Source organism: Sturnira hondurensis, unplaced genomic scaffold (assembly GCF_014824575.4).
Source record: "Sturnira hondurensis isolate 20B ecotype Veracruz unplaced genomic scaffold, ASM1482457v3 Scaffold0004998, whole genome shotgun sequence".
NCBI lineage: Eukaryota > Metazoa > Chordata > Mammalia > Chiroptera > Phyllostomidae > Sturnira > Sturnira hondurensis.
Window position 1 is genome coordinate 5930737 of NW_028077629.1, and position 21251 is coordinate 5951987.

A 21251-nucleotide genomic window follows, 5' to 3' on the forward strand; every position below is an offset into this window, starting at 1 on the left:
ATATTCACAGGGAGCAGAATTTCATGTTATCTGATATTCTCCTCCATTTCTGTCCATTCTTCAGTCATGTACACCATGTAACACAGTGAACTAAATACAGAAAATAATGTGCCCAGGTGAGTGTCATATATTGAACTAATTTAATATTTTAAAAGTTGAAATAAAAAACTCAGTATTAAATTAATGAATCAATTACTTGATGGATGAACTAACTGGTCAAGCATAAACAACAAATAAACAAAAACTACTACATTTTTAAAATATCTACACTGAAAATAAATATTACTGACAATTGTATATAGTCTTGTGTTGAGGTAAGGTCATGATTCCTATGCCCTATCAGTAGACCATAAATACATTATTGCTTTTTCAAGGATGATAATTAGCAAACATTTTTACACAACACTTCTTATGTCCATTCAGTCCTTTGCTAACTAACACATGGGAAAAGAAATATGGGAAATATAAAAATTATTTTAAAAATTAATCAATTTAAAATACATTTAAATTTTTGTAAACAGAGTCTTTATGAAATGATACTTCTGGATAGTTACAATTTATGAGGGATTAGGATTTTTTTCTCTTAACATATTAAAGAGTAAAAAATAACAGTGTAGGAAGATGTACTTCCAAAGTGAATGTATTCAGCTTACCGTTTTATCAGAGAAGGCAGGCTTTAACTGCTTTGAGGACAACTCGGGGCTATAATGATGTTTAAAGTGCTGTGGAGTAATATATTATCACACAGTAATGCTTCATGACCTGCTGATACAGACAGAGATCTCTGCTCCTACATCAAATGACCTCACATTGTTCTGCCTCATGACTTTGTCTACTTTTCAAAGCTTTTTGCCTTTTCTCTTCTTTTTAAGCTAACGGTCCTTATTTTTCACCACATTAACACCATGTCTACCTAAAGCAAACCTTTTGTCCTCTTCTAAGATCTTACTATAATTTTCAATGACTTTGGGAAATATCTAACCGAATGTATTAGAATTACCAGTGTATGTGATATTAGAAGCAGCATGATCTACAAAGGTAGTGAAAAAAGAACCTGACGTTTAACCGTAAGATCTGGGTTCATATTAGCTGTATGAACTTCAGTAAATATTTTAACCATATAATATTTGCTTCCTCCACTGTACTTGGGATATACTAACACCTATTTCAAAGTGTTATTGTGATAATTTGATAAGGAGATATTATATTTGAAATCCCTTCTAAAATATAAAGTGAAATACAAAGTTTGATAGGATTACTATTGCCATTATCAGAATAAGATTGCCATCTACTGGCAACTGAGCAGATAACAGGCACTCTAACCCTTTTAAAGCAGGAAAGAGAATGCAGTAACGGTAGCTGATCAAAACCACATTTACACAATGGAATTCTATGCAGCAGAAAAAAAAGAAGGAGCTCCTACCCTTTGCCACAGCATGGATGGAACTGGAAAGCATTATGCTGAGTGAAATAAACCAGGCAGTGAAAGACAAATACCATATGATCTCACCTTTAACAGGAATCTAATCAACAGAACAAACAAACAAGCAAAATATAACCAAAGACAGTGAAATTGAGAACAGGCTGACAGTGACCAGAGGGGAGAGGAGAGGGAATTTCAGGGGGAAAGGGGAAAGGTTTGCAGGAACAAGTATAAAGGACATATGGACAATAACAAGGGGGGTGGAGATGGGAGGGAGGTGGGGAGCGTTGGGGGGGTGGGCTGGCATGGGAGTAAAGGGCAGAAAACTGTACTTGAACGATTTTAAAAAAATTAAAAACCCATGAAGTAACAAGCAATGCCACAATTGCATCCTTACTACATCTGTTACCCAAAGAGTGTATTACAATAGAATATTTTGTACCTTTATTATATCTGTGCTTTCTAGAAACTAAAATCATTTAGAGCCTCATATAGTGAAAAGAGTAGGTAGGCATTAAGTCACACAGTTTAACTTAAACCCTAGTCCTGCCACATAACTAGACTCTTCAATCCTGGACCAGCAACAATGCTCTTTTGCATTTCCACCCCTTCGTCCATGAAGCAAAAATAGTAATACATGTACTTCCTAGCGTCTCGTAAATAAAATTAAATGAGATCAACCCTGGCTGGTGTGGCTCAGTGGGTTAAGTGTCAGTCTGCAAACCAAAAGGCTGCCAGTTTAAATTCCTTTTTTTAAAACTTCCATCATATTTATTTAATGTATTATACTAGACTACATTAGTAAAAATAAAAATTAAAAAAGTCAATTTTGTAACCTAACAAAAACAGTAAAGACATTGAACGTTAAGTGAACCCATGCAAAAGTCCTGGAATCACAAAAACTTCCACCTATAAAATCCATAAAATCAAATTAGTAGTTAACCTGGCTTAGATTGTGATATACTTCATGTATAGAGTATTAACTAAAACAAACACAAGCCACACTTTGAACTGATGATTTTATTTTCAACTTTCCTTGTGAAAATACTGAAATGAAACCCCCAAGTTCTATACTCTTTTTGGGTCACAAAGTTACTAGGGTTTTCTAGAAGCCATTTGACTTTTCAGGTCTGTGCAGGTAATAATATGACTCCAGACTGATTCCTCGACAGCCTTGAGATTGACTCTATTTTACTGTCATCTTAGGTTTGTTTACCCCTATCTTACACCTTAAACTTCTCAGGTCAAGGACCCTGTCTTTGAAGCAATGTACTACTCTGTAAATAATTATGTTTGGTCATCACAAGACACTTTAATTGGATTTTCCCATAAAAAAAAAGAGAGTTCTTTAAAGGCAACTTTATAGTTAAAGCAGGAGAGGACACTCATTGCAGCTTTTTCTTTTCTTTTTTCTTTTTCCTTTTTTTTTTTTTTTTTTTTGGTCAGGACAGTTCAATCTTTAATGACTCAACAACTTGAATTCCATTCTAAGTAGAAACAATACTTCTAGACAAGTCATTACACCTTAATAAAAATCATAATCCTGCTTTTTGAAGTAAGTCTTGATTATCTGCCATGCCCACTTCTTACAGCTTTGAGAGAGGACGCTAACTGAAATGATGTATGAAAAATGCTTGATATTTTTCCAATACTCCCCCCATGCCCTACATGCCTGGGTTGTGGGCCAGATCCCTGGTGTGGGGTACACAAGAAGCAACCACACATTGATGTTTCTCTCTTTCTCTTTTTCCCTCCTTTCTCCTCTCTCTAAAAACAAACAAACAAAATAAATAAATAAATCTGTCTTAAAAAATGAAATGAGATCATCCAAAGGGCTTATGAAGTATTGCTTAAAAGCAAGCAAAAACAGAAACAACTGGGTGTCTAGACCAGTCTTTGGCACAATACAGACACTCCAGTAAATAAATAAATGTAAGTTAATTTAGGCTCCTTGCATGAAGTCAAAAGCAAACATATAAGCATTTCAAACTGGCTCTTACCCCATATCTAAAAAAAGAGGCGGAAGAGCCAGTTTGAAACAAAAGTTCAGTAATTGTGATTTTTAATTTTTAAATAAGTTACATTGATTAGTCAAAAGAATCAAAATTATTAAACACAGCCTTAAAGCTTAGAAAAACTTTGGGTTCAGATGAGATATCTACTAATATTTTATCNTAGACCAGTCTTTGGCACAATACAGACATTCCAGTAAATAAATAAATGTAAGTTAATTTAGGCTCCTTACATGAAGTCAAAAGCAAACATATAAGCATTTCAAACTGGCTCTTCCCCCATATCTAAAAAAAGAGGCGGAAGAGCCAGTTTGAAACAAAAGTTCAGTAATTGTGATTTTTAATTTTTAAATAAGTTACACTGATTAGTCAAAAGAATCAAAATTATTAAACACAGCCTTAAAGCTTAGAAAAACTTTGGGTTCAGATGAGATATCTACTAATATTTTATCATGCAGAGCTTCAATTTTCTCAAATCTGAAACTTAATATTTAACTGATTAAAATGTCACTTCAACTCCAAAAATGTTATGTTATTCTTTTATTATTTTATTTAATGTTTTAATTGTATAAGTTTTGAAATATGTAGTAGTCCCAGAATTAATTGCATGTGTTATGGCATTCTACAGTTAAAATCTGAGAAATGCTATACTTGAAAATGTTGAGATATTCCTTTAATAGAGACTGGAAAAAAATCACCAAAATTTGCAAGATTGGACTCCTAGTAATCCTCAGGTACAAAATATTTTATCATGCATATTATGGAAAGTTAAATTAGCTATAGTTGTTTAAAAATATTATATGCCAGGCATGAGATAGAGCTTTTCTCCTGGGCCTTTTGAACTTACTATTTCTCACAATAAATTTATAAGGTAAATATTTTTGTTATTCCCATTTTCATTTTTTTTAAGTTTTTCTAAAGATTTTATTTATTTATTTTTAGACAGAGAGGAAGTGAGGGAGAAAGAAAGGGAGAGAAACATCAATGTGTTGTTGCCTCTCACGTGGCCCCCTACTGGGTACCTGGCCCACAACCCAGGCATGTGCACTGACTGGGAATCAAACCAGTGACCTTTCGGTTCCCAGGCCAGTGCTCAGTCCACTGAGTTACACCAGCCAGGGCATGTTGCTCCCATTTTCAGATGCAAATAGGGAAGCTAAGAAAGATTAAATAATTTGCTCATGCATAACCTGGTTTTTAGCTTCTATTTGTCCAAATTCCAGATTTATAGCTCTATACTATACTTCCAAAATTAAGTATCATATGTTTCTTAACTGTACATAATCAGATTGAAGATACTTTACACATACTTTTTCTGGTGCAGGCATACCAAAGCTTGTAAAAACCTGTAGTTTATTTTTTATAATTCTCCCTGTGTGAATGTTGTAATTTGCACATTACCATTCATATTAGCAAAGCCACTAGGGTTTGATCTTTGCTCTGCTGTGCTAGTATCATTAAAAATTAATAACAAAAATTATCTCATTAATTAATAGACACAGGAGGAGTTCCTAACTCACTGCAGAATTTGACATCGCTTGTTCATCAAACTCAAAATAATAAAGCAAATCCCTAATAAATTTATAATTGATATAATTGGGCCATTACCTCCCCATTCATATCTGAACATATACCAAGAGTTCCTGTCCTAGGTTTTTTTTTTTTAGATATAATCTCTAAAATAGCAAAACCAATATAAAATTTCATTTTTTCATCTAAATGACCATTATGGTCTTTCTATTAAGTAATAATATCTAACTAAAATCTATTTTCAATTGAGCAACTCATTTGCAAATTAAGATCAAATTTACTATAAACTAAGAGCTTGCTTTCACTCTAAATATTAAAAATTTGGGTTAATAAGCTTTAAAGTATTTAACATAAGATTTATTCTTTCATCGAGAAATCTCAATTTTATTTTATTATTTTTAATTTATTTAATTATTTTTCAAGTACAGTTTTCTGTCTATTACTCCCATCCCATCCCAACCCCCGTGTTCCCCTCCTCCCTCCCATTTCCACCCTTCTCAGTTGTTGTCCATGTGTCCTTTATATTTGTTCCTCTAAATCCCTTCCCTATTTCCCCCTGAAATTCCCTCCCCTCTTCCCTCTGGTCACTGTCAGCCTGTTCTTTATTTCAGTGTCTTTGGTTATATTTTGCTTGCTTGTTTGTTTTGTTGTTTAGCTTCCTGTTAAAGGTGAGATCATATGGTATTTGTCCTTCAACACCTGACTTGTTTCATTCAGCATAATGCTTTCCAGTTCCATCCATGTTGTTGCAAAAGGTAGGAGCTCCTTCTTTCTTTTTGCTGCATAGAATTCCATTGTGTATAGAAATCTCAATTTTAAATATGTTGTAGTATTTTGGACATATGACTAATATATGAAAAAATGTTTTTTGCATTCAATGCATTGTTTTAACATGAATAAATGTAGCATGTGTTATAAGAAAAACATCATCATTTTTTATTGATAGATCTAATACAGAGAGAGAGAGACAGACATTAATTTGTTTTTCCATTTATTTATGCATTCACTGGTTGCTTCTTGTATGTGCCCTGACCAGAGATTGAACCTGCAACCTTGGCTTTCCTAGATGACACTCTATCTAACTAATGTAGCTACCTGGCCAGGACCCTAATTTTTGAGTAATAAGTACCAACAAAACACTTAAATGCTTACAATATTACAAAGAATTTAGATAATGAAAGTTCAAATCAGAAAGCATATTTCAAAATAATATATAATAATGATGAATCATTAAGAAATTAAGGACTATGAAAAATCACCAATGATAGGACAAACTCTCTTTGACAAGAAATTTAAACTAAGGTTTCAAGAAAATAATCAACTTGTACTGAGCTTCTATCTTATTCTAATCAACTGTGAAAGGCACTTCACATATAACAATGTCACCCATTTAGGTAGGATGATATTTTAAGATAGATATTGTTATTGTCATCTTGCAAAAGAGGACAGCAGGCTCAGAAAGACTGGGTCACTTTGGCCCGAGCCACTTTGACAAAGCTGGAATTCTAACTCGGATGTACATGCTTGCCATCAAAGAGGCTATTCTCGTTCAATATTAATCTGTAGTCTCTCTCATTTGAATGGATCTTTAAGATGAAACTTCCTCTCTGAGAGTTATTATGAGGGTTAACTTGAGAGAGTTGAAGAAAATACCTTAATTCATTATAGGCACTTAGTCTTCCTTCTCCTCAACTTAGATCTCCAGCTAGTAATCACTAATGCTTACACACAGCCCGCGCCCTGGATTAACATGGAAGTCAAGGAAATAAATGAAGGACTACAATTTTTATTCTTATTTCTTTATGGAATAGTATGCACTGTTTGCTGTTTAACTGGCATTTTGATAACATGTATTCATAAAAAGTTATTCAGTTACTCAAGGGTTACATTTTTCAAAAAGTATGTTTTGGAAGACTCATGAGAAAGGAACAGCGCTGAACATTAGACATTCTATTAGGCTTTATGGTATTTACCTTATGTCTGAGGAAAACGCTTTACAGCATGTACTTGATTCTCAATATTAAAATTATCTGAGGAAGAGGAACTATGGAAAAGGTACGAGGTTTTGTTTTTGAACAGGCAAGATCCTCACAAAGCTCCAAGCCTGGCTGCCCTGATGCGCCATTTAGAACTGCTTCTACTGAGCATGTTACTGAGCAAGTTGTGCTACCAGCTTACACTGAAAGAAGCTGCTGAAGAAACTGTCTTGACAGCAAATTATTTATACTTTATAAAGACAAGTGAGCAAAATATCTTTCAGCTCTTAGTAAAAAGAGTTTATTTAGTTTACAAATGCATTGTTTGGCTGACTGACTGATAGCATATAATTTTAATCATGTAACTGGTTGTGCGTCCCTCTTCACAAATACTAGTAGAACACTCCAAGCAATACTTCCCACTCATGGCAGTAACACTAGTACACATTTTGTTTGCCAGCCTTAACTGCGAATCGTCTTATTTTTCATATTCTTCCTTTATTGTTACCCTATTTTACTCAAACGATTATTATTTTTCAATATGTTTCAATAAATAGAAAGAAAAACCTGAACAAAATAATATAAAATGACATTCAAAAATGGAGCAAAAACATATTGCTGGTATTTTTCCTTTGATAGACTGTATACTTCATAATCTGTATTTCACTATAAAGCAATACTTCAGGACACTTATTTGAATCTTAGGCATATTAAATTTCGTTAGTAGGTTTTCTTCCCCAAAAAAACACTTTTGAGGTATAGCTAACTGACATCACTGCTAACATCTTCCACAACTCATTTACAGCAAAAGCAATACCATAACAGTATGATTAGGAGAGTGAAGAGAGATATAAAATACTTCATAGGGTAAATAATATCATTAATGTATTTTCAATTTATCAAGGGATAAATGATAGTATATTTTAATTAAAATAATTATTTGATCATATATGTATTATAAATAATTCATTAAATAGAGAAACAATAAATATAATGCTTTACTACAAGAGAAATGAAATGTCTCATATTAGGAAATTTATAATTGTGAATTTGAAACAAGAAGCATAATAATTATCCATAAAGTATATTATCCAGAAGAGTAATTTAAGCATTAACTAAAGAAAATACAATAAAAGATATCTGGAAAGCTCATCCATAGGCTTTTTAATCTAAAGCTTAGCTCTTAGGTTAGAATTTACAAAGATAAAAACCAGATAATGCCAGGATAAGAGTAAATTATTTTTAAAAGTTGCTCTTATATATTTTTTTTTTCCTCAAGGCAAATCTCCTTGTAGGAATTCACTTTGAATTCATACGCCTTCCTTTCTCTGAGACTGTTTTCTTACTTTCACTAAAAAATAATATCCACTTCCTGCACTGTAAAACAGATATTTAATTTGTACTATTGTTTGTACTATCCCTGTACTTATAAAGAAAGTGTGTTAACTTAGGACTCTATTCACTATATTTATATATTCAAAGGATCCCTCGGAACTTTATTCAAATTGTCCACTGCAGTTGTTAAAAAACAAATTTTTAAAAACCTACTGTAAACTTCTAATTTTCTTTCAGATGAAAATACAGATAGCAAGAATGGACAAAAAACATATTAAAGATCTCCAGAATTATTATGACTAAAATAATAAACAGCCCTCTTTACCAAGGTGGGCATAGTCATAAGCACAAATGAAAAAAACATGATAAACAGATACATATTCAAATGTGTAGGTATATGAGCACTTCTATGACAGACCTTGAACCAAACAAGTCAAACTAGTTTTTCCTCCTTTGTTTTTTGGTATTTTGATGTTTTACTTGGCTGATTGTTACACTTTAGCCATGTTGCTCATAGTACAGGTAGTATGTACCTGTACTCTGCATTCTGTTGTCCTTTATAAGCCTCTTTGCCAGTAATATCACTACATATGGACAGTATCCAACGCATACAGTTTGAAAAATGCAAGGAAATTTTTAAGTTAGAGATTGTCAAATTTTACCTGTTAAAATGAATTTCTTAATTAAAAGTGTTTGATTTTCTATTAAGGAAAAGATTAAATTTTACTAATTTTTGTTGTTGGTAATCTCATCATGCCATTTAACATTCCCTTTCCTCTCATCCCACATTCCCTATTAAAATCATAGCTTAATCAAGAGACTAGAGTAGATTTAAGTGCTCGTGGGCAGCCGTGGTGGGGCTGTGTACTTCTTTAGGCATTAAGACGGACAAAATATGTAGTTATTATACTTTCACTGGTATTAAGATTGAATAGTGGGTTCAGGTACTGCCAGTTTAATCTATCATTGCAAAATTCTTCAGCAAGAATACATCCTAACAATCACGCTACAAGAAATACTATTCCTGTGACGGCTGTAATTCCTTCTTACTATACCACTGTGTGTTCAACAAGTGCCCTACTGAAAACACATTTAAGGTGTTTCCAATATTTTGTTTTTACAAATATTTTGCAGTGAATACTTATTCTCATATATTATTTTGCATATTCCCACTGACTTTGGGTTAAATTTCTAAAAGTGGGATAGCTGGATTGAAAGGTAAATGCTGGTACAGTTTTGCCCGAGACTGACAAAATCCCTTCCATACGGTGCACATTCTCATCACGCGTAGCTCCTTATGATAAACGCAAATGACAAAATCACATAAGGTAGTGCCTAAAAGTTAGAAAAATCTATATTTAAAGTACATATATCTTTCAAAAAAATAAATAAAATACATATATCTTTCAAATCAACTACAGGAAGACTATCTCTAAAAATGGTTATTCTGTTTGTAATCAACTGAAAAAAATGTAAGTAGCTGCTTCTTGATATTATCCTAAAATAAAGTGTAAAAATATAAACACTGTTATTACCTTTGCACATTGTTAATATAGTATAAAATGTAAAAATATTGTATAAAATTAATCACAAAATATTAGAGCTGGAAACTATATGTAAATCCTAATATGTACAAATATGAACACTAAAATCCAAAAGGTCGATTTCTCAAATGTGTAAGTAGGACCTCACATTTCTTAACTCCAACTTAATTTTATTTCTACTTAGACTTCAAAATGACTATCTTAAAGGTGTTATTTATAATTAAAAAATAAATAAAAGCTTGTCTTTGTGGTCAAATGTCTAAATGTAAATAAATAACTCATCCCCATAACAGCTTCAAAGAGAGTAATTTGGAACCTGGAGACATGATAGTTTATGCTTTAATATAAATTTAAACTATTAAAAATATAATGGACTGCCTTATTAATTCATCAGCAAGAATTTATCTCATACTATAATTCTAGGTGTGTGTATGTGTTTATGAGTATGTATTTGTGGTTGCTATAAGTAATTATTAATTTGAGGTCAACTTTATTACATCAACAAAAACCCTGAAGTAATTATTAAAATCACTAAGATTGAAACAGCAAATCTGAATCCACAAACCTTCCATTTGTTTATATAAAGTAAATTAAAATTAAAACTTTTTATGTTTATTTTATTCCAAATATATTAACTATTCATGAAGTGTTTAATTAGGATTTCCTTCTTTAAAACAACTTTTGTTTTACAGGTTTTCTTTTAAAATTTATAATGATCTTCTAACAGGATTTATATTTCCATAATAGATTTTCAGTTAACCAGAATCACAAGTCCATATAAATCCTTCTTGCACATACAAGAAGCAACCAGTGACTGCATAAATAAATGGAAAAACAAATTAATGTCTGTCTCTCTCTCTCTGTATTAGATCTATCAATAAAAAGATGATATATTTCTTATAAAACATGCTACATTTATTCATGTTAAAACAATGCACTGAATGCAAAAACATTTTTCCATATATTAGTCATATGTCCAAAATACTACAACATATTTAAAATTGAGATTTCTCGATGAAAGAATAAACCTTATGTTAAATACTTTAAAGCTTATTAACCCAAATTTTTAATATTTAGAGTGAAAGCAAGCTCTTAATTTATATTAAATTTGATCTTAATTTGCAAATGAGTGCCCAGCAGGTTCCTTGCACAAATACGAACCGGGGGCTGAAAAGCCTGAACACAGCCTAAAGCTTATCAATGAAAGCTGAATGACTAGGATCAGAGTTGTAGAATATTGTGCCTTTATTCAATACTTACCAGAAGGATGAAGATTCTGCTCCTCTAATAATTCTAGATCAAGCATTAGATCATCTTCATCCAGTTCACATGATCCCAAATTATTTAAAACATCCTGAAGAAAAAGAAAAATCAGTAGTTAGAGAACAAGACACTTAAAAGCTGAAAAAATATTCACATGCAGATGTGAAGCAAAAAAGAAATCAAATCAGAAGTAAAAAGTTTTAACTGACATCCAGAATTTTTTCACTATTTTTAAGATTATCAGCCCAATAAAATTCCAAGAATTATCACCCAAGAATCTTAATTTTTATAATTATTTGCATGTTAGCTTGTTTTAAAGATTATATTTACTTATTTTTAGAGAGAGGAAGTGGGGAGGAAAAGAGGGAGAGAAACATCAGTGTGTAGTTCCTCTTCTACATCCCCTAATGAAGATCTGGCCTGCAACCCAGGCATGTGCCCTGAGTGGAAACCAAACCAATAACCCTTTGGTTCACAGGGCAGTACTCAATCCACTGAGCCACATTAGCAATGGCTGCATGTTAGCATTGTAAAAATCACAAATAATTAACAGAATTATATATGTAAGTAGCTATCAAAAATATTAGAAAACAGGAAAGTAATTGTTTTTATCAAAGCTTCTTTAATGAACATGAGAAAAGATGAGATTTTACTTACGGAAATGCACAAAAATGATATAAACATTGTCAAATGTATAGAATTCTGTGAATTGCAAGTTTTCTAATATTTATCTAACATTTATCTTTCAAATCTGTGTAGCATTCTTGTGATACATTTAATCAATTATTTCTCAAATAATTTTTGTACAGTGTCAACTGTGAGACATTATTTTAGACCATACCTGGAAGTGGGGATTCAGTTATCATTATTCAATCACTTGTTTTAGATTAGAAGGGATGAGTAAAAGAAATAAATATCAATTTAGATTAAAAGTTAACTATTGATATCCATGAGGTCACAAACATCACAGCTAGATATACTTTCTTTTTAAGAGGGCAAACAACGAATTAAACTAGAAAGTTGTATTCAGAGCTCTCGAAGATAAATACCTCCTTGCAGTGGTAGGGACTCTTGAGTGAGGAATAAAGAAATGAGTTTTGCAGTGGACTGAGTGTGGGCCTGCAAAGCAAAGGGTCGCCGGTTCAACTCCCAGTCAGGGGACATGCCTGGGTTGCAGGCCAGTTCCCAGCAGGGGATCCACCAGAGGCAACCATATATTGATGTGTCTCTCCCACTCTTTCTCCTTCCCTTTCCCTCTCTCTAAAAATAAATAAATAAAATATTTAAATTAAAAAAAAGAAATGAGTTTTGTATTTGTGTGTATAGACAGGTAGTAAACATTTGTGTGTATAGACAGGTAGAAAAGCAAGCATTTACATTTAGGGACTAAGGGTAAAATTAAAACAGTCCAAAAAGGACAGGAAGAGGAATCTAAATACTAAACAATATCACATCGACAAATCACTTTCTCCATTGATGTGAATGCTACCATAATTCACATTTAAAAAAGTAAATATTTATTAAGAAAATTCTAATAATATTGTCAAATAGACACTAAATACCTTAGTTCTTGAAATTAAAAGCAAGGACAACATAGGCACTGACTAGTGTAGTGTGGTTCAGTGGATTGAGCACCAGGATGAGAACCTAAGGGTCACATTCCCAGTCAGGGCACATCCCTGGGTTATGGGCCCGGTTTCCAATAGGGGACACATGAGAAGCAACCACACACTAATGTTTCCCTCCCCCTCTTTCTCCCTCCCTTCTTCTCTGTCTAAAAATAAATAAATAATCTTTAAAAAAATTTTAAAAACTTAATAAAAAGGACACCCTCATACATAAACTATTCTCACTGTAAAAAATAGAATTAAGCATTAAACTTTAGAAATGTGTTGTTATTCATGAATACAGCACAGTAGTTTCAAAAGGGATAAGTATACCCAAATCTAAATGTTTCTTTCTGCAAATTACAGTTACAGAAAGTATTTTCTATTGTATTACATTGTATTGCATTGTATTGTATTGCATCTGCATTAGTCCCAAAGTAACTAATAATTTAAACTATATATAAAATCAACTGTTTATTGGAAAAGTTATAATACACTGTGTCAGAACCCTGGCCCATGTGGCTCAGTGAGAGGGCATCTCTCCACAAACCAAAAGATCACAGGTTCAATTCCCCATCAGGGACACATGAATGGGTTGCAAGTTTGGTCTTCAGACAGGGTTAATGCAAGAGGCAGCCCACTGGCATTTCCCTCTCACATCAATGTTTCTCACCCTCTCTCCCTGCCTTCCCCTCTCTCTGGAATCAATAAAATAAAAATAATTTAAAAAATACAAACACATATACATATACATACACACACATACATATACATATATATATTATGGTCTGTCTGGAAAAAGTCCAACCACACCAACCATTGTTAGTATAATGAGAATTGTTTGCATGACACTGATGTAACCAGGCAGCCAAGGAGAGAAGACTGGAATGTGCATGCCTGAACAATGACATGCCTAACACTGTACTAGTTAGTGTGGGCAATAGATGCAGTTGAGTGTGCGTGAGTACTGTGTGACCATCACATTCAAAATGACTGTGTAGAGCAATGAATCTGCTTCGGATTTCGCATAAAGCTTGAACATTCCTTGGTGGGAAGTATTCAGATATTCAGAAGGCTGCAGCTATGAGCAGCTAGTGATTGGCAGCTTCATCATGACAATGTGCCCACTCATGCATCATGTCTCATGCAGAGCTTTCGGCTAAATATCAAAACCACCCAGGTGACTCAGCCCCATCAAGCCAAGATTTGGTGTCCTGCAACTTCTGGATTTTCCCAAAGCCAGGAAAGAGATTTGAGACCATCTATGAGATTCAGGAAAATATGATGGGGCAGCTGACAGTGAATAGGAGGTCCTATTCACAGTGAACTGTGTGAGGTCTACTTTGAAGGGGATTAAGATGTCATTGTCCTATGTACAATATGTCTTATGTTTTGTATCTTCTTCAATAAATGTTTCTATTTTTCATGTTACATGGTTGGATATATTCTGGACAGATCGTATAATATAAATATAATAATCTATATATTATGATATATGTATATGTACACACACAAATGCTATGGCAGGGGTAGCTTCCCGAGAGGAAGTTGTTTATTTATATAGCATCAAAAAGATGTTATAAGATATAGGCATCAAAAGATTAGCAGCCATCCTCAATATGCAAAGAAAAAAAAGAATTTGAAACAACAAAAGAAATATAATTTAAGTTAGATGGGGAAAAGGCAGAGTTTGAAGAAGGGAAATTTTGTAAAGATACTATGCTTAATGTTTATTAAGCATTTTCCAAATGGGAGAATCCTAATCTGATAGACAAGAACACATTGGTTAAGGGTTTTCAGGAACAACTTTAAAGCACACATGGACAAAACTAAGGGGGGTGGAAGCAGGGGAGGGAGGCAGGGATAGCTGGGGTGGTAGGGAGTACTGGGGGGGAACAGACAACTGTATTTGAGCAATAATTTTGAAAAAAGAGAATACATTGGTTCAAAATATTGTTTTATAATGAAAGTATAATATGATCTAGCTTCAACTTGTTCTAAGTAACTTTATACTTGGATATTAAGTTTCAATGACCAACATTACGGTCTTCATAATTTCCAACTAAAATGTATATATTGAAGAACTAATCACCTAGTACATTAGAATATAACTGTGTTTAAAGATAGTAACATATAAAATTTTCAGAAGAAATTCCAGTTGAATCAGGTCCCCTAATTCAACATTGTATGTTCTTATAAGAAGAGGGTGTTAGGACACAGACATCACAAGGGATGATGATTTGAGGACACAGCAAAAGGCAGCCACCTGCAAGCCCAGGAGAGAGGCTTCAGGAGAAACCAAATTGCCTACACTTCAATCTTGTTCTTCTAGCTTCCAGGACTGTAAGAAAATTAATTTCTGCTGCTTAAGCCACACAGTTTGTAGTATTTGTTCTGAGAGCCCCAGCACATTAATATAACCAACAACATTTAAAAAGGAATGAAGGTTTAAAGAAAGGAAAAAGAAAATAAATGAGTTTCTGGCATATGGCTGTCGCTTTTTTTTTTTTTTTTTTTTTTGCTGTTGTTGTGCCAAGAAGGAACATCTTTCTCACTGCAAGTTTTTGTGGTTTGCACAGTATTTCTTCCCTTTATTCAGAATCACCCCACACAATCCATCTAGACAGAAAAGGTACCAGGTTCTTAGATGAGTCAAATCCCCTGTTTGGATGTGGTTTATTCCTGGATAGTCCAAAATGGGCATGTTAACCAAATTTGCTGACTGAAGTCCTTTCATTGAAATGAGAAAAAGGTGTTGCTGTTGTTTGTTTGTTTGTGATGGATACTGAAACATGCAAAATGTTGTTATCACAGGGACCTTGGATTTCATTGCATGGCTAAGACCATTGAAATTCCATTTGAAAAATGAAAAATTTAAAAAAGTCATCTGTTTCATGAATCCAGCAGTTGCTAAAGTCCAGAGAAATACACACTATTTTCAAGGTTGAATTGCTCAAACTTCTTTTGAAATTTGACAATTACTTCTTCCTCCCACAGTTCAAACCCCGCCACTGCTTTCCCAACATTTAAGAAAAATAACACCAACAAAGAACTTAAATTGGGAGAACCCATTCCACTGTTCCAGTATCATTCTTATTTTGTAGGTGACCCTTGACATTTAGACTAACATGGGCCCATTTACTATTGGTCTAGATAAACTAATTTGAAAACTACTCATTCTAAACTGCCTTGCTTTGATAACTTGCTTACTAAGCAACCTTCTTATAGTGTGGAAAGAGCCTTTGAAGCTGGTGAAAACTCATAATAAAAGTAAAGTAGATGCAGCAACATGATATGTTACAGAAGAAAAATCAATGTGAACTTATAAACCTAAAAAGACATATATTTTCCAGATCTCCTTAAAAAAGACTAATAGCAACAATAATATTTCTGCCCTCTACTAGCACTTATGGGCAAACAGAATATTATTGCCCAGTATCCACCAATAAAATAACAAATTTAAAAAACAGACTCAGTTACTATGAAAAGACAAAAAATATCTCTGGTACTTTTTTATTTTTTTGCCAGAAAACAAAGTTCATCTAAAATAAAAAACCAGAGGTCATTTTGAAAAACAAAGAAAAGTAATCTAAATGGCTTCTCTCTGGTTAATTTCTGACATTATGAATATAAAAAAAACATAAACCCCTATGGCTAAATAAAACAATTTCAGTCTGTCAAAGACTAAGAAGTACATAATACTAAAACAGAAAATATCACATGAAGAATATAAATAGGCACTTACGATATACACACAAAAATCAAAACAGGGTAGAATATCTTTAATTTCTATTGCTCTTAATAAGTACTTAGTATGTGGGGTGCTTCTTCTAATAATACGTACACTTACAGTATGAAGGCACATATTTCCATTTGTATTAGGAAAGACTTGTAGGAAAAGTAATAGCATCAAATACAGCAGTTCTGTATCAATAACAGAAAAGACTGATCAGCACTAATGGTAACACATAATAACCACATAGCAGAGGAGTCCGGCATTTAATTAACACTACTGATCATATCCAGTATCCAAGGACATACTGTGTGTTTCAGACATTTAATAAATTAGCAAAATACCTAGAAGTGGTAACTAAGCAGAAATAGTCTCTCATTTCCTGGTAGATAAAAACTTAATAGCTCTATATAATAAAGGTGTCAAAATAAAAGTTCCTGATTTTGTAATAGCATAATGTACCAGGCATATACATCATAATAACAGGAAGATGGAATGTAACACAAGCGATTGGAACTTATGCAAACGACTTTGTGAGGGGACACTAATATTGCATAAAATTAAAAGCTGGAGTTGAACTTAAAAACTCAAAAATAACAGAAAAAGTGTACTTGAAACTAAAGTCTAACCTGATGGCCAGTATCTTGAGTTAAATAATCTCTGAATGTACAGGGAATTCTAATGACTGGACAAAAAATTGTCCAGTTAACAAAACAGAATATAAAAATTTAAGAGATAACTTTCTTTTAAGTTTTGTAGTTGCTAAACCATAAAGAACTACAAAAAATAGACTCAGGTATTTCTGAAATCTCAGGGAAATATGAAGATTTCCAAATCAGCAAAGTGTAAGAAGGAAAAAGATAAGAAATGTAAATCACTAGTTTATATTAACCAGTTTAAGGAAAGTAACCAGTTTGTAACCAGTTTAGGGAAAGTATGTTGATTTGCTTTGGGATCACTATAACATGTATAATTTTCTTCTCTAAAACTGGCTAAAGAACTTAAGAAAAATGATATTTTAGACTTGGTATTTTAATAAAACATTGGGAAGAATCTGATTATATAATATTTCGATATACTTGGCCCTGGCTGGTGTAGCTCAGTGGATTGAGCGCGGGACTGCGAACCACACAATTGCGGTTCGATCCCCAGTCAGGGCACATGCCTGGGTTGCAGGCCAGTTCCCAGCAGGGGGCTCACAAGAGGCAACCATACATTGATATTTCTCTCCCTCTCTCCTTCCCTTCCCCTCTAAAGATAAATAAATAAAAAAACAAATTTCAAATGTTTAAATACCATTGATAGAATACATATTCTAATTTTTTGGTATACAGGATATACATGAACATTTTGAGAACCACTGATCATTTAATAATCAAGTATAATTATTACTAGTTATTCTCTAGGTACACATTTAAAGATCTGTCCACAATACTGATTATTGTATAAGCTCCTAAATGACTTCAAGGCATTTATAATAAACTAAACAGTTATTAAGTAATAAAGAAATTAATTTTTTCAGCTCTCGGGGTATAACAATGAACCTAATAGGCCAAGTTTTCTTTCCTAATAGACTCTTCAGATAACTGTATTCTAGTAAAGAAATTCCAACCTTTTTTCATAAATTAAAAAATGGGTATTATCATTTACAAGTCAGCCTCATGTATTTAGTTCATGTGAATCAATTTTCCAGAGCCTCGTTGCTATTGGCTAAAATAATAGAATTGAATTTATGACACCACAAGGTTGAATAAACAAGCTCTGGTCACTCCATTAATATGTAACTATTCTGTAAGTCCCATTCTAACATAACTCATTAGCTGTATCTGTCTTTTTATTGCAATAAAAATAATAATTGTGATTCTGCTAAATATAAAGAAAGCTGATACATGTCATTACATATGTCTCATGTGTACAGCTTAAGAAGAAATAATCTCTCCAAAGGAGTGTATTTTTATTTATGGTATTATAAATGTTATTATTTAATATGTTTAATTATGATATTATAAAACTGTTATTAACTGCATTTCTACAGTGTTACATATTTGCCAAAGGACTTTCTAAAGAAACTTAAAATATTTACAAGCAAGCTATGGCATCCTGGTCTGGACTTCAATAGTTGTTTATGTAATGTTTAATGAAATAATAAAAGTGTTCTAATCATTATATTGTCTACAAGTAAAGAGGAAATTATTCAAATTAATAAAGGATAGTCAATCTGGTCTGCATTCTTCTTCTACTTATTCTACATTACAGTCAGGTGCTGCTCTGCTGTGCATTTCCTTCTTTGCTAGTCTAATCATAGGAGTTTCCATAGATTGACCAAAAAGAAAATATTATTTTATTATTGAAAATATATGATATAATTATTCTAGAAGGCCTTCAGTCAAACTTCTCTATGTAAGTTGAAAAATACATTGAGACTTACCTTACAATTAACTATATTTGCTCTTTACATTGGTCAAAGAGATAAAATCAAATAACTTGGTAAGTATCTTTCAGTAATTCATATTATCCCAGATAGATAAATTACATGAATTATAAAAAATCAGAGACGTAAAAGTGACAAGGTACACCCATCCTCAACAACAGGCATCGGAACAGGCTGAGCACACACTCATGCAATGTACAGGTTGAGTTATACACACCTATACATACAATGGAGAAGAGAGGATGAAATATTAATGTATGCCTATTTTTACAATAGAATGATTCCACTGTTATTAGCTGGAAAAAGAAATTAACATGATAATACTTTGTAATTAGTTCTCTAAGGATAGTTATTTGGTTTTGATTCCTAGTTGGACAAAGAAAGTGTGCTTAATCATTATGATAGTTACCTTTATCATTCAACACAGCACCCATAAATATTTTCAAACACAGTTGGCTCTTTGCTAGTTACTGATTTACCCTACGGGTTTGTATAGTCAAAATACATTTTTATGAATATTTTCAAAAATGTCTTAATTCTTAATCCATCCTCACTCATAAGGCTTCCAAAAACATACACTTTGCAAATGTGAGTGGTGGTCTTAAATACTATATGATTTCACACACATGTGGAATCTAATGAAGAAACTGAACTAACAAGGAAAATGGGGACAGACTCATAAATGGAGAGTGGATGACAGCTAGTGGGGGTGGGGAGGTTAACAGGTGGAGGGACTGAGCAAAAAGGAAAAAAGGACTCATGGGCATGGACAACAGTGTGGTCATCGCTGGGGCAGATGAATATAAGGGAACTAAATAGTAATAGAAAAATATATAATAACAATTTAAAAATAAAAAGGAAAAAATACTGCCATTATAAATATGGCCATGGAACAATATTTTGTTTCGATTGTTGTATATTTTTGTATTTGTGAAATATTTAGAAAATGGCATTGATAAAGCTATACCAAACTGATAGTTCTTCCCTTTATATTAATAAAAAGTAAACAATCCTACAGTTATTCCAAGTAGCACAGGACCAAAACATTAAAACTGAAATATCATGATACATTCCTGTAAAAATGAAGTCTTTTTTATTCTATTTTCATGACACAGTAGAACCAATGTCACAGACACCATTTCCTTCTCCCTGAACCCGACAACTTTGGTGTGTGCTATTGTCAAAAGCAACATGAATAAAGACTTTGATAAACACGAGAGATTTGAGAGAGATAATTACTTCTTGTCTTCATTCCTCTTTGTGTACTATGGTAAGTGAGCATTCCACAGTTATGAAGGATATTTCATTTTCTCCTAATTGGTGTCCCTATCAACATTTTGCCAAGAACCATTCCAATTGGTCAGCTTTCACTTATAATTCTTTCTACACGCTACTCTGAGATTACTCTTGTTAAAGTATTCATTTGTACACATTCTCTCATTGTCTTAATATACACAAAATGTCAATAGTATGTGTACAGAATAAATACTCTCTCTCCTATTATTCACAATCCCACAATATTATCTCTTTATACCTCTCCAAAATTGCTTCCTTTATAACTTATTATAATAACCAAACTCACTAATTGTTTTCTGAAAATTCCATTTGCATTTCTTTTATTGCACTGAGTCTACCCCCTGCTCCAAATACCTAAAGAGCAAAAATTAGGTAACATATTCACACTGTATCATATCACAGGCATTTTTTACAATTTACAACAGGTGCTGAAAAGCACTCCTTGATAATGTTAGGAATGTCTGAAAACCTTTCTCTAGAACACTCTCTTTATATGCAATATGTGCTGGTAGTTGTGAAATGTAAGAACATTAACTGTACTCACACTAAGCAGAGGATATTGGCCCAGACAATTATTTGGACTCTTCATTGTACATCCTACTAGAGAAGTCCAGAACAACACATACGGCTGTTTCACTCTTCGTGTTGATTCTGTGCAGAGAGTTCTTGCACTTTCAGTTTCTATCATTACAGAATATGGAAAAGATCTCACCTCATAATATTTTATGTATAATATTATAATACTATCTCCTTTAATTATCTGTAAATGAGATGTTTTACTGCTAAACTGTTTGAGAAGAACATTAGTGTCCTTTTTAGAATATCAATTTTTTAAAATTATTAAACATTTTAAGAAAAATATACTATTTAGAAAAAGCACTCATTTAATACAAAGGTATATTTAAGGACTCTTACCTGCTAGCCCTACACTAATTTGAAATTCTTACATTTTTTTAAAGCTGTAATTTTAGCTTCACTGGAAATGTTTATTTTTAACATTTTCATTGTTTATGACTGAAAATTAGATGAGTCTCCCACCACTTTGCTATTCTAATATATGATAAGTTGGAACTAGCAAAAGAAAACACACTATGTACGCTT

The 21251-nt window shown here is 32.7% G+C and overlaps 1 protein-coding gene across 2 annotated transcripts in view; it reads right to left on the reverse strand.

The window, feature by feature from the left end:
• Positions 1–21251, reverse strand: part of CCSER1 (coiled-coil serine rich protein 1) — a 698243-nt gene that overhangs the window by 441510 nt on the left and 235482 nt on the right. For both annotated transcript variants that reach the window (XM_037046097.1, XM_037046098.1), the window contains one exon: positions 11081–11174. In XM_037046097.1, coding sequence (XP_036901992.1) covers positions 11081–11174 — 94 coding nt within the window. The remainder of the gene's footprint in view (positions 1–11080; positions 11175–21251) is intronic.